We start from the raw sequence: 15,244 nt of genomic DNA, 5'->3' as shown, positions 1-15,244 counted from the left end.
CCGAGCCCGGGCCGGGCCCGCGTCAAAATACTCGAGCCCGGCCCGGGCCTGGGTCAAAAAGCACATGCCGTGCCCGAGCCCGGCCCGAGCTCATGAAAAAACTGCCCTGGGTCCGGGCTTTCGGGTAAGCCCGAGCCCGTGCAGTGCTCTAGGGACGATGCATTCACCGACGCCGCGTGGGATAGAGTGCCCCGACTTTCGGCATTGGCGTCATCGTGTGGTAACACCAGTGTTGTTGTGGTGTTCTGACAGCAAGTGGAACTAATTAAGAAGATATAAGTTCCCGTCATGCTGTTCGCCTTGCAAAGACTAAATGATACTATACAATGACGGTGCACATAGGGCCCAAGCAATAACAATTTTACTGAGTTGCTGGATGGCTTGACATCGCTTTGAACGAGCTTAAGTACGGTACTTGGGAATATCTTATGAAAGAAGCTGCGTGAGATCTTCATGTGTCTCACGAAGCGGAGGTAGGACTGACTCTCATGGACTGATTCCTCAGGCGGGCGAACAGTTTCAGCAACGGCGCGCCCGATATCGCAGCGACCAAACTGCTATACTCCCGACCCTCTACTCCCATGGACGATGTTCCTATTGCGCGAAAGATTATGGGACCGGGAAATTTACGAGAGCACGGCATATGAGGGGCAAAATGAACCTTCAGACAAGAGTTCCACATAACATTCACCCTTTCCCCAACAAACTTCCTTGTGGCTCTCAGGTCCTGGTCCACTAAACCAGGACTGAAATAGCCCTCACGGAGGATGTGAAGGCTTGGTGAAGGATCACATAAAGGGAACATAAAACACCAGAGACAGCGCCAAAGAGGGTGCGCTTACGCGAGACGAATCATCTTCCTCCAACGCGCTTGCTGTGAGTTGCGCATGCAACATGTGGCCACGCCCGTCTGCACCACTTGCTGTGGTAATGCCCTGGTCTCGAAGAGGTAAGAAAGACGCACTCTGGATGACTAGATTAGGACGGCCGCTCAGGCAAGCTTCCGGTGCACGTTTATGTCTTTCTCGCACTTTGAGTGCGAAGCGAAACTACTACTACTAGCCTTTAACCTATCCTACCCTTATTCCCCTTCCTAGGCCAGAGATCCCTCTTGTGCATTAAAGTTTGATTCTCCTCCACCCAACACGCGCGCCCGCCCGCTCACTCACTCACTCACTCACTCACTCACTCACTCACTCACTCACTCACTCACTCACTCACTGTTTTCTGTCTGAGACGCTGTAACACTTGCTCTGTGAGCGCCCCGCTCTCGTTGCCGTGAGCGCCAGTCTGCTCAAAGGCTGATTTCTCATTTGCGTAACTTTCTCGTTTATAAACTCTCTGCTCTAGCTGCGATCGAACGACGAATTCGTTATTTAAGAAGCCTACGTTCGTTTGACCTAATATTTTCCTTTGTGTCCCTTAAGTTTTCCATTGGTTAACATTAGCTTCGGATGGTTATTCATTTGGTATTGTGAAAACCATTGAAAGCCTTGCGAGTTTTAAACTATAACATAAATAGTTAATAGGAATACAAAGTACACACTTCTGGGTGTCAAAAAATTTTTAAAGGCTCCCGGCTGATTGATGATGTATGGTGTTTAATGGCGCAAGGGCCAGATATGGCCAAAGAGCGCCAGGCCAGTGTTCATGAGTTGACAATGGAGCAATGAATTGCGAAAGGTAGATGTGTCGTGGCTGTAAAAGGGCCTAAAAACAATCGCTGTAAAATGCGTAAAATGTATAAGTAATAAAATTATGGCAATGGCTAATGAGGTGCACTATGATCACGAAAGAACAAATTGCAAGATAATAACGATAGGCGAAAATATATCACAGACAAATCTTTTTAAAAAGCACTACTGCCTTGACAGACCCTTTGAAAACGTAAGGGCCTGGAGGCGCGTGCTATGCAAAACTACTGTCGCGGCGACATCTCTCTGAAGAGAGGACGCGCTACGAAACTATTGGACAAATAACATGCAGTACAACATCGCTCAGAAAATCCAGAACAGCTTTAGTGCTAAACAGAGGTTCGTCGCCAAGGAACATAGCAGGGTGGAGAGGGAGACGGCACTGGTACGCTAAAGGGAAGTGTCTTTTTCTCTCTCTTTCGGCTTCCCAGCACGTGTAGCACGGTAAGCCTCTCTCCACATCTACCACAGGTTGGCGGGTCATTTCCAGTTAATAGAAAATTGTGGGTGCCATATGTATGTCCTATTCTCAAACGAGAGAATAGGACATTAGTTCTTCGTATTTTCGTAACAGGATGCCACGGGCCAATCTGTGGCTTAACTAAGTGGAGCTTATTGTTCGTTTCGGCATCCCACAAGCGCTGCCAGTGGCTTCGAAGTTTCTTTCTCAAGTAGGGCTTGAGATCTGTGGCAGGGATAGAAGCGGTAGGGATAAGGGCTCGCGATGTAGTTGATGTGGCCATTTGATCAGCCAGAACATTGCCCTCGATGCCTCTATGGCCAGGCACCCAGCACAAAATAATATGCTGGTTAGACATGTATGCTTTGCACAGAGCAGAATACAGTTTAATGAGTACAGGGTTTTTGTGTTTATGTAGAGTCATGAGGGCTTTTACGACGCTTAGGGAGTCTGTAAATATTATTGATCTTTTCAGTTTTGATTTGCCTATACTCTTCACAGCCGATAAAAGTGCATAGGCCTCAGCCGTAAAAATGCTTGTTTCCGGGTGCAGTACATCGGACTCTGAGAACGATGGTCCGACTACCGCATAAGATACCCCTGCATGTGACTTGGAAGCGTCAGTGTAGAACTGAGTGCAGGACGAGTACTTGGACTGAATTTCCAGAAAATGCATTCGGATATGTGCCTCTGGAGCGTCTTTCGTGATCTCTACAAATGAGGTATCACACTCTATGAGCTGCCACTGCCACGGTGGCACTGGCTTTGCTGGGGCCATCAGAGTATTTCCAGGTAGTGGGATATCGATTTGTTCACTAATGTTTCTTAGACGTACTGAGAAGGGATCTCTTGCTGTCGGCCGGTTATTAAAGAGTGTGGCACTGGTCATGTCATTTACGGTTGAGAAGGACGGGTGTTCCGAGTTCGAATTAACATTCATGAAATAGGTGAGGCTTAGGTACGAACGTTGCATGTCAAGCGACCACATGTCTGCCTCTACATACAGGCTTGCCACAGGACTTGTCCTGAAGGCACCAGTGGCTATGCGGATGCCTAGGTGGTGTACAGGATCCAGCATCCTTAGGACGCTTGGTGTAGCAGAATGGTACACTATGGCGCCGTAATCTAGTCTTGTGAGTATGAGGCTCTTATACAAATTCAAAAGACACTTTGTGTCACTACCCCAAGCGGTGCGTGACAATACTTTTAGAATATTCATTGTTTTCATGCACTTGTTTCTTACATACTGTATGTGTGCCACAAATGTTAGCTTCGCATCTAAAATCACACCTAAAAACTTATGCTCTGTTTTTACGGCCACACGTTTTCCCTGCAACTCAATGTCAGGATCGGGGTGCAGACCCCTCTTTCTGGAGAACAGGACGCAGGTGGTCTTTTGTGGGTTAAGGCTAAATCCATTCTCATCTGCCCAATTAGACACCTTGTTCAGACCAAGCTGAATCTGCCGCTCACAGACTGCGAGGTTGCACGAGGCGAAACCTATCTGTACATCATCGACGTATGCAGAATAAAACATGTTTCTTGGGATATACAGACGCAAGGAGCTCATTTTTACGATGAAGAGAGTGCAACTGAGCACCCCGCCTTGTGGCACTCCGGTTTCCTGCACAAATGGTCTTGATACAGCATTTCCCACACGAACACGGAATGTGCGATTAGATAAATAACTTTCGATGACATTTAACATGCAACCACGTATACCAACGTGTGAGAGGTCTCTAAGTATTCCAAACCGCCAGGTGGTATCGTAGGCTTTTTCTATATCAAGGAATACAGAGACAAAGAACTGTTTACGGACAAAAGCTTCTCGAATTTGCGTCTCAATACGTATCAAATGGTCGGCGGTGGATCGTCCTTCTCGAAACCCGCATTGGTACGGGTCAAGCAGTTTGTTTGATTCGAGGAAATGTATTAGTCGGCGGTTTATCATTTTTTCAAACAGTTTGCAGAGGCAGCTTGTTAGTGCTATAGGGCGGTAACTCGAAGCAGACGATGGGAACCTTGCCCTGCTTCAGTATAGGAACGACAATGGCCTCTTTCCAGGCAGAGGGGATCTTGCCGGAGGTCCATATAGCATTGTATAGGGTGAGGAGAGTTTTCTTTGTTTCATGGGGAAGGTGTTTCAGCATTTGATAAGCTATGCGGTCAGAGCCTGGCGCAGACTTGTTGCAACAACTAAGTGATGCATACAGTTCAGCAATACAGAATGGCTGGTTGTATGCTTCGTTTCCAGTACATTTTCTTTCTAGTTTCTGTTTTTCTATTATAGCCTTGTGCCTTTTAAATGTTTGGGAATAATGAGATGAGCTGGCCACTTGTTGAAAATGTGCTCCTAGGCAGTTAGCTTGGTCTTCCAGAGTGTCGCCTTGTGTGTTTACCAACGGGAGTGAATAAGTTTGTAGCCCTTTTATCTTATTAACTTTCTTCCAGACTCTGCCCTCGTCTGTATACGAGTTTATGCCTGATAAAAACTTCTTCCAACTTTCTCTCCTGGCCTGTCGGCGCGTTCTTCTGCCCTCCGATTTAATTTTCTTAAAATTTACAAGATTCTCCGCAGTTGGGGAGTCGCGTAGCAACCCCCACGCTTTGTTCTGTTTCCTACGAGCGTTCCGACATTCCTCGTTCCACCATGGGACACGGCGTTTGCAGGTCGCACCACTCATTTCTGGTATACATTCAGAAGCGGCATCGACTATGAAGGATGTAAGATACTCGACAGCAGCATCAATTTCCATCGAAGATAAGTCAGACCACGAGATACTACTCGTAAGACTTTCGAATTTCTCCCAATCTGCCTTATCGAACTTCCACCGGGAAGCCTGTGGTGCAGGTTCGTTTTGTAGTGGTGATCTCAGCAGTATGGGAAAGTGGTCACTCCCGTAAGGATTTTTTATAACTTCCCATTTAAGTTCAGGAAATATAGACGGGGAAGCCACACTGAGATCAATGGAAGAAAATGTTTTGTTTGCAAGATTGTAGTAGGTGGGTTCCTTCTTATTCAGGAGACACGCACCAGAGGAGAAAAGAAATTGTTCGATTAGGCGTCCTCGCGCATCGATACGCGTGTCGCCCCACAAGCTGCTGTGTGCATTGAAATCGCCAAGAACGAGGTAAGGTTCCGGTTATTCATCTATAAATGATTGAAATTCATGCTTGTGTAAAGGATAATGTGGGGGTATATAGAGCGAGCAAATGGTTACGAGTTTACCCAGAAGTACAGCACGAACGGCTACCGCCTCAAGTGCCGTATTGAGTGGAAGTTGCTGACAGGCTACACTTCTGTCGAGTATGATGGCCACACCACCAGATGATGAGGCAGAATCCTCGCGGTCTCTTCTGAAAACAGTATTTTGACGTAGGAAGTTGGTGTTTCTGGAGTTTAGGTGTGTTTCTTGAACACACAGCACCTTTGGATTGAATTTATTGATAAGTTCTTGGATTTCGTCTAGGTTGTGGATTAGTCCCCTAACATTCCACTGCATTATTGTGTTCATGTTTGAGGAAAATGAAAGGTGCTGTGTGTCTCAAAAGGGAGGAGAGTAACTTACTTTACAGAGCCTTTGTTAGGCCCTGTAATTGGTGTTTTGTCTTTTTTGGAGCGGTCGAGAGAACCTCGCCGCTCCATCGACGCTACTAGCGCCGTTTGGCTTGGACTGGTGTCCATAGCCTCTTGCGAGGCACTGGACACCCGCTCCAGAGAGCGATGTGTGCGTCGCGTAGACTTCATCTCGAGCGACGAAGTCTGCGTCCTCACCGGACCGGAGGTCGACAGGACCCCTGGGGCCTCTGCGGTGCCCTGGCTGCTGCCGGAGCTTGTAGAGGCCACTGGTGTGGACAATTTGAGAGATGGCAGGGCAGCGTTGGCTGCTCCCACCTTAGGGGCGGGTGGCGTTGGCCTCGGCACGCTAGGCGTGGTCCGGGCTGCCGCCAGATGCCGTTGTGGTGCCGCCCCCCGTTGCACCACTTCGGCGAAAGATGTTTTGAGCAAGAATAAAGAGGAGATACGTTGTCGTGCTTCACGGAATGTTATGTTCTCCTTCACTTTTACAGTAATTATTTCTTTTTCTTTCTTCCAGGCTGGACAAGCTCTGGAGTATGCAGGGTGACTGCCATCGCAGTTAGCACAATGTACCTCGTAATTATTGCAATCGTCAGAAGAGTGACCGGTTGTGCCGCACTTTGCGCACATAAGCTGCCCTCGGCAGCTCTGGGATGCGTGACCAAATCTTTGACATTTGAAGCAACGTCGCGGGTTCGGAATGTATGGTCGAACATGAAGTTTTACGTAGCCGGTTTCAAGAGTCTCGGGTAAAGTAGTTGAACTGAAAGTGAGTATTAAATGCTTTGTTGGGATTTCGTTGTCATTCCGTCTGATTTTGATGCGCTGCACATGGATTACCCCTTGGTCCTTCCATCCATCCAGGAGTTCTTCTTCATTCAATGTCATTAGGTCTTCGTCTGATACTACACCTTTTACTGTGTTCATTGTTCGATGTGCGCTTACAGAAACAGGGATGTTACCAAAGGCTACGAGGTGTGCGAGTTTGTTGTATTGTTCCTTGTCTTTTAGTTCGAGGAGCAAATCTCCGGTTGCCATCTTTGTTGCCTTATACCCAGCTCCAATGGTCTCTTTTAGGCACTTGGCCACAAGAAATGGGGAAATTGCTCTAGCTTTCGTAGATGGTTGCTCACAGTGAAGGACGTGAAATTTCGGGAAAGTTTCTTTGTTTTTTTGGCCAGAATAGCGAGGTTGCGTCGGTGCGTACCCTTTTCGAGGCACGATCGGTTGTAAACGGGTTTGAGGATCCCATGGAAAGAAGTGGTTTATTCGGCAACGGCGTCTGCCACCCACCACGGAGCCCAACAAAGGGACGTGGCAGAACATGTAAACAAGTCTGCACAGCGCCAGCAGTATGCCGTTACTATAACCTAATATGGTATACCCAAGGTAGGACAGCCACACCAGGTTAACCCTTGCCGCCAGGAAAAGTTGAAGTGAATGGAAAAGATGAGAAGACAGGAAAGATTAAAAGTGATAGGGAAAGACGAAGATTGGAGAGAGAGCCAGGAAAAGGCAACTACCGATTTCCCCCGGGTGGGTCAGTCCGGGGGTGCCGTCTACGTGAAGCGGAGGCCAAAGAAGTGTGTTGCCTCCGCCGGGGGGCCATAAAGGTCCAACTCCCGGCATCGGCTCAACCCCCAGGATCCCCTTTTCCCCGGACACGGCTAAGCCACGCACGGTTAAGCGTAGGAGGGTCCGACCCTCATGTGCTCGGGTCCGTGGTGTCGCAACACACCAAACGCCTGCTGACGCAGACGCCCCTGCGGGGCTCCCGGCTGATTGTTAATAAGAAAGAATACTTATATTGTAGCGGCTTGTTTAAACTGCGTAATCACATAAAACGACAGCATCTGAAATAAGTAAGAGACGAAATTGCTGCAGTGGGGAAAGCTTTACACAGGTTATTAATTGTGTGACAATTTTCTTTTGACATCTTTGAAAACATCTGCAGAGCAAAAAAGAAAAAGGGAAGAAGTGTGCATGCATGCGCCATGCTACGCGTTGCCAATAAATGATTGGTTTAATTTTTTAAAGGAAAGTATGCAATGTAGCGTTTGATTACTATGAAGCCCATTACAAATTGAGGCGCCTGTAGATTGCAATGTAGTGTGACCGTAATTTGTATTCACCCTAGGCTATAAAAAAAAACTCCAGTTCTATGCGTTGCCAAGTGTACGAAGTGAGGGGCGGAGCGAGATTGTGGTCGGCGAGAGTTTTTCATTAACTATTTGATGACTGAAGGTGCAGGTGTCAAATCGTAAATCTTAAGGATATTCAAGGCTTTAAATTATTATTTGCTGTTAATTTACGTATTGTGTGGTGGTATAATGCGCAGAGCAATCTCTTGAAGTGTATAAATGCGTTACAAGTGAGTTTTGTATGTGCAACCCCATCTCGCTATGCAATAAATGATGCGAGTGAACAAATGCGTAGTAAAGGTTGATAAATAAGTTGACATAGTCACAATATTTGGAGAGCACCGAGAAAAGCACAGGAAGGCGAATTTCACATGGTCATGGATAATACCATAGGGAAATTTTGCCTCACTAGATTGCTTTAGAGGATGGTTACTGTAAATTACATCTAAAATAACAGTCGATTTCTTTTTTTGTGAGTGAAATAAGATAAAAAGCAGTCTTCGTTGGGGTAAGGTGGAGAGCATTCAATGTGCAGGAATGGTGCAGAATTTATAATTCAGAGTTAAGCTTATTAGTTATTTTTTATTCCTCAAGATTATAAGGCTAGTGTCGTTTGCATTGAGTACTCGGGTCGCACATGCAAGCTGGCAAGGGAATTCATTAACATTCAGTAAAAAAATTTTGGTCTCAAGAAGGAACAATTCTGGGGAACGCCGAGTTGTTGGACTCAAAATCGCTGGTTGACAAATGTGTTGCCGGTATTCTACATAGCTGCGAATTAACGTCAAAGGTAGTCCAACATTTGCGCAGTTAAGCAATTTAGCTATTATTATTGTGAGCGCTAACTGTGCACTTCATCATCGTCTTCATGTGTATATAACCATCCTCATAATCATCATCATTTTTCGGGTTGGTGTTCGTGGGCTGTCTGGTGCTGTGTGACAATAGAAGAGCTCTGCCTTCATCCCTGGCGTCGTCTAACAAGTGGTGGAGGTGCAGGTCTCAATATAACATTATTTAAAGAATCTAAAACTTCCGCAAAGTCTATGAACAATCACGTCAATAGGTAATCACTGCCTATTGCTTTACTAATTAGGTCTGTAAATGTTGAGTTTGCAGGTTGTGTGGAAAAGCCTTTTTCTAAAACCCAATTGGTGAAGAGAAAGATTTTCATGCTTGCCCTAACGCTTATTAAGACACTTCCCGAATATTTTTCAGCTATTGTGCTGAAGAACGGTAGCACTAGAATTTGGACGGTAGCTTTCTATCTTGTACTTGTGCTTTGACTCGTGAAGTGGCACCACATTGTCAATTTTGGAAACACACCCATCCCCAATATACACGTAGTATTGACGATACGCCCGAAAATTGGTGACACGATATCTGTTAGAATTTTAACGACATGCACCGCACGAATTATTGTTAATTCCAGAGGCTGCGTTTCGCAAACTCGAAATAACTGAAGCCACCTCAAGCTCGTCTGTAGGCTATAAGTCTTTGTACGGGTAGTGCACTTTGCATCAGTATCTTCACGCGTTGAGCTAATGTGGGACGAAAGATACGCCCTCAAATCATTACGGATACTTTCGGGCGAGATTTACACGGCCTCATTGTAAATTATTTTTTCTGGCGGATGTTGTTTACCTCGCGCCCAAGAAAGTTGTTGAAATTGCTACAGTTTTTATTAATTTTTTTCGAATCCTTCTCGTTCTGGGGAATGCAATTGCTAATATAAATTTTCTTTGCTGCATGACTGTGTTCTGTGTTGAAAGGCTTGTGCGTATATTTCAAAAAGGATAAATCGTTTTGTGAAACCAAATAAACTTTTAACATCCTAGAACCGCTGCCAATAAAAATACCGAGAATTGGATGCGTTATAATAGGCGATATTAGATTGCGAAGTAAAGGACACTACTGGCATGGCCACAAACTGAATACAAAATATATTGCTGCTTGCTGGGTAAGAAAACAACAGACGCCTTCACACGAAGCGCGCCTGGTTGGCGAGGCCTCCACAACACATCACTAAGGATATATGTACTCATTGCTGCCGAGGGGTTTGGCGAAGTTAGCTGCTTAGGAACAAGAGGGGGGGTTTAATGCGCACCATAGTTTTAAGAAATCGGACGCACTACCCACGCTCTCATGGTTCTGCAGAAGCCAGTAATGTCACAAACGAGCCAAACTATGTGAAATTATGATGTGGTTTTAGCCTAGACATAAATAAAGCGTTAAATTATAGCTTTTTGCATAAGTTCTACTTCAACACATATGCGTGAATAATATGTTACGTTATATTATCGAACTCCATGTTTCACGACGTCGCGCCAATTCCTAGAACCAAGGCAGTAGTGCGGATTGCCGCTTTTCCATACTTTTGTGTTCGAAGTGGTAGTAAATAGAACTCTACTGTGCGGGTGAGTTTCTATGCGAAATCATCCAGCAGTGTGTGACTGCTGGATGTGTGAGCTGATTAACAGAATTTGATACTCACATGGGCGTCGTAGGAAGACATGGGCAGGTTATTTTTGTGCTCGATTGAAAGGCCCATATTCGTTGCCTTTTCATGAGGAAGCGCGCACATTCATGCGTCGCAGAGCGCCTGACTAAAAAAAAAAAATATTCGGGCAGCTTCTAAAATCAGAACACAATAGGTGGAGCCCCGCAAACACAAATAACCCCTCTCGTTTTCTGGAAACCTGCTTTCCAACTAACCTTGCACTTAGAGCAATCTTGAATTTTGGGAGGCCGTAAACTATTACGGTCAACCCAGGCCTTGTTTGAATACAACTATTTGCTCGCAAATGACGGCATGAATCATTTATCAGTCACGGATGACGAAAATATTTATTGAGACCCTCTGTGACAGGGGCTGATGGACTCGTGAAGTTCCTTACGCAGCTTACTAAGGCGAAACTTTCTTTGCGAACACCCCTGCGCCTATCGCTGACCGTGGTTGCCGCCTGCTGCTGTTGCTCGAGCGTTCTCGCCGGATAGTCAACACTCGGCTCCGGTACGGCGGTGCCATCTAGGAGCACTATACTTCGGCCGCAGCCGTGCCAGAAGGCAGAGGTGGGAAGCTGGCCTGCGCATGCGCGTAGTTGACCGCCGGTGGAGAGGGCGAGGGAGCCGCGATGAGACGGGAGAGAGAGCGCGCCGGAGGAGATGGCCTCACGTTGCGCATGTGTTGCGCCGCCTGGAAACCACGTGGACGTTCGCAACTGCACCTCCAAGGGGCGCTCGCGTAGACCAAACAAATGGAGCACAAAGCCAGCTTGCCTCTTTCAACCCCTATAATGCTGGTTAAGTTCAAAGGTGAATTGCACTGCAGAGGTCATCGTTCGCGGAATCCTTGAGCCTGATGAGAAGGTGCGCGTGAAGACTGCCTCGTAAGCTTCGCTGCATATAGATTTCAACACGGCACGTCGGATCGGTTCCATTTTTAATCGGTCTTTCCGATACCCTAATTGGGCAAATGAACTCCAGCCTTCAAAATTCACTGTTTTTAAAGCGGAGTTTTCATTGCTTCTTCCTACGACATTTGCACTGCTGCGTGCTGCTATTTCCTTGCAGGCCTCATCGGTGGGTGATCCAGAGCGTGTGTATACATGGCAGGAGCGTGGAAGAGAGGAACGTCGACGCGAGAAGCTCGTTTGTACCTTTACATGGTGTGGCATGTGCACAACGCCCTCTGGAGCTCCCTGAGGGTCGCCACATTAGCCTCTTGACAGCTGTAATTATCCGTGACCTCCTCAAAAGCACTGCAGAAACTCCAGCGCTTACCGTTCGACCAACGGGCAAGTCCACAGTAGACGTAGATAGAAGCGGGACATGAGATAGGCGACGTCAATGACGCTTCGATAGAGCGGGGGCCTCAATGCCTTCCGACGCGCCGTGGGGGACACCGAAATGCCTTCTGAAGCTCTTTGGGGGACGCAACGATGCCTTGTGGACGACGTAATTAGACCTGACTCCCCGCGAAAGCATTTCAAGAGCTGCCGCACTTCGCTCCGTGCTCATGTAGAATATGAACGACAGTCCGGGGAGGATGTAGGGATAAGGTTAGAGAGGGAGCAGAGAGAGGGGAGGCAGGGAATGGGTAAATCGGATCCCGTACCGACGCAGTCAGGAAACGGCTGATTAACCTTACCCCTCTGCGCGCATGGAAGTTCAAATAACATGACATGGGAGAAATAAAATGCGTCGCAAGAAAGTATTGCTAATTTGGGCTGTTTTGAGTAAAGCAATAAGTGAATGAATCACATGTCTCTCCGTGTTCTGTGTACTACGTGGACAAACACAAGTGATGCAGGCAAGGTAACATTTCACATCACATCACGACTGTCGTATGTCGTCAACATCACCGCTAAATACTGTCAGTGTTCGCAAACAGCATACAAAGCTTCGCTTACATCGATTGCCACAGTGCGGGGGATGTCTATAGTTTTTATATATTTTTTTTACCACGCACGAATGCACCGCGTTTCAAAAGCACCTAGATGGATAGTTCCGGAAGAGTTGTACTTGTCTGCCTCGGAAGTTCGGCATTGTGTGCCCTCCAAAGGGGTCCTCATATAGGGCAAATTTTACCTTTCTCTTCATTCGGTCAGCAGCCCCACGAAGCGGCCGCCAGGTATTCCCTGTCGCGCGGTCCCACGTGGAAGACGCCCGCTACGCGCTAAGCGCGTCTTGCAGGACCTAAATAAAGTTTTTCCAGTCCAGTCCAGTCCTGCATACGCCTATGACTGCAAAGTATACTTTGTTCCATTACTGGGTATTTATTCCATTACTGGGCTATTGAGTGTTAAGGAGTTGTAGAACTTTATACAGCTTACAGAGCTGATACAACTAATATTGCTCTACTTGGCACACACAGCGCACTAAGTAAACCAAGTGCAGTGATACTACAAATTAGATAAAAAGCTGATGCTGCGGCTATGAAAATGTTGTTCTACGGGAAAGTCTAAGCCATAACGGGATTCCAGGGGCACGTCCATATTTATAAAGATGTAATTAAAAGGCCGCTGCAGCAACCTTACATGAAAACTGATATACCTACTAAAATAAGTGAGACGGCTTTCAACGAAGAGATTCGAAAAAAATTTTTGGGAAGCACCTAATAGAAACGGACACTTAAAAAAAGCATTGCTTACTTTCCTTATTAAATCACAACACAGCGTTTCCTCTCAGCTGATTAGCCCATCTAGATACCCCTCGCTCTTGCCTCTCTGCACATGTGCTGCAAATAAATGACGCCTGCTTTCTTGCTGAAATGAATTAGTTGGAAGTGCACGCCCGTCCATGTCGTCGCTATGCTGTGTAGTTATTGCCGAACCACAATTACCGGTAAAAAAAACATGCACCAACCAGTCCAACAACGTGTTTTGTAAGCCTTTCAGCCGAAACGGATCTGATAGCAATACCCTACTTACTGATCCTTTCTTTTTCAGCTTTAGGCTTTCCGCTTATGGTAACCTTTCGAAGTTTGCGTACGACAAACGTTCCCCAGCACGCCAAAGCAACGGGGACTAGAACAGGCTGGACGCGTTAATAAATACCGCTTCCGCATTGGCTAAAAGATTGGAGTGGTGTGTATGCAAGCGCGAGTTTTCGCTCGGGAGGGATTCTTTCTTTCTTTCTTTCTTTCTTTCTTTCTTTCTTTATTTGTTGTTTCCATTGCTCAAAATACAATGGCAGGGGCTAAGATAAAAGCTGCAGTGAGGCAGCTTGAGGTGCCCTTAGCCCCCGTGTTACATGGTGGCAGTGAGTCGCGCAATGAACCATATGCAGAAACGTTACGTATAAATTGGAAAGTACAATAAATAACCAATTCAAGATAATTTTCAATAGGGGTACAAGGAAATTGGACAATGGCAAGTACAAACAATGCAGATAGTACACACCTCCACATTACATACACTAGGTAAATAAACAACCGTTTCCGGTTTGGAGCCTGTGCAATGCCACGTTGACAATGACACGTGCCAGCACTACAAGACAGAAGAGCGCGGGAGAGATACCGCGGTACATTTTGAGAGATTGTGGGCTTCCTGCAGCATGCGGCGAACTAATGCTTGCATATTCATAGAAGAGTTACCTAGAGGTTTTCTTACCTTGTTCAAGAGGAGTTGCAGTGCCTCTCTAACGTGCGTGGCACAACCATGCAATTTTGCGCGTTTCTGAGCGTCATGTTTCGACGGGTAAATTGACTGCAGTTCGCGATCACCGACCAACTGATGCAAATGACGAGTTAGGATGTCGCAAATGAATCAAAGCCATTTATTTATTGTCGTGATCTTTACGGAAGACGTGCCACTAAAATGTAGCGAACGTGACAATATGATGATGTGGCAGTTGAGCTTTACTGAGGCCGCGTGCGCATACTGCAGGAATTAACGTGCTGCATCGCAATTACACGACAGGTAACGACGGAAGCGGACGCGCGCAGTGCTGTAAAGTCTTAATTACTAATGCAGGAAATTGCTACAACTTCGTAGCCTATAGTGGTGTTCTCCCAATACATGAGCAGCAATTTGCTCCATGACACATGTCTGCGTTTTTCGGACGCTTTACAGCAGGAAGACTAAAGTTATATAGCTTCGGTTACCAGAATAATTATTCGTTTCTGCGTCAAAACCTGGGAATTTGTTCGTGTTATGTTCGCAGGAGTACATTTAGAAGTCTTTCCGAGAACGAAATAGTAATTGGTTCACCATGGCGGCGGGGTGCATATATAGAGATGGTGGTGAGCCCAAGGTGGCAAACTTGAAATTCGGAATGAATGAAATGGCTGTGAAGGCAATATTAAACTTGCGCCAATTTATTGAACACTCTTTTCTAGTTCAGATGCTCTAAATGACAACTTAAAGTGAACGCAGAACAGATATTCTACTTCCGCTGGAAACTGCTCCGTGGATCTGAATGCGAGCCGGATCTTGTGAGCGGCTCTTTTTAAAGATCGAGTGAGCGGTCGTTCAGTAAAAATGAGCGGCGGTTCTTTTGGAGAAAGGGAGCCGGTTCTCTCGCGTTCAGAGAGCCGTGCCGATGCGTTCCGTCAGAGCCGGGTCTTCTACTGGGTGCGACTTCCGCGCCATCTATTAGCGGTACGAGAAAGCAAGTGCCCTCCCGCCCTTCCTCGCAAGAGTCGCCTTCACCCCCTCGCCTTCGGCTGAAGAACGAAAGAACCGCCGCTCACTTACTGAACCACCGCTCCCTCGCTCTTCAAAAGAGCGGCTCAAAAGATCCGGCTCGCTCCTGAGCGCTCAGGACCGAGCCGCTCTTTTCGCCTCGGCTCCCTCACGCTTCAAAAGACCCGGCTCGCTCCTGAGCGCTCAGGAGCGGGCCGCTCTTTTGAAGACCGAGAGAGCCG

General features: G+C 46.8%; 1 protein-coding gene across 1 annotated transcript in view; it reads right to left on the bottom strand.

Annotated features, from left to right (window-relative positions):
• The window catches only part of LOC125947748 (uncharacterized), a 116,222-nt gene that overhangs the window by 67,173 nt on the left and 33,805 nt on the right, over positions 1–15,244 (bottom strand). The window contains exon 2 of the mRNA XM_049673022.1: positions 10,827–10,960. Coding sequence (XP_049528979.1) covers positions 10,827–10,960 — 134 coding nt within the window. The remainder of the gene's footprint in view (positions 1–10,826; positions 10,961–15,244) is intronic.

This window comes from Dermacentor silvarum, chromosome 8, assembly GCF_013339745.2.
Source record: "Dermacentor silvarum isolate Dsil-2018 chromosome 8, BIME_Dsil_1.4, whole genome shotgun sequence".
NCBI lineage: Eukaryota > Metazoa > Arthropoda > Arachnida > Ixodida > Ixodidae > Dermacentor > Dermacentor silvarum.
This window is presented reverse-complemented; position numbering and strand designations above follow the sequence as displayed.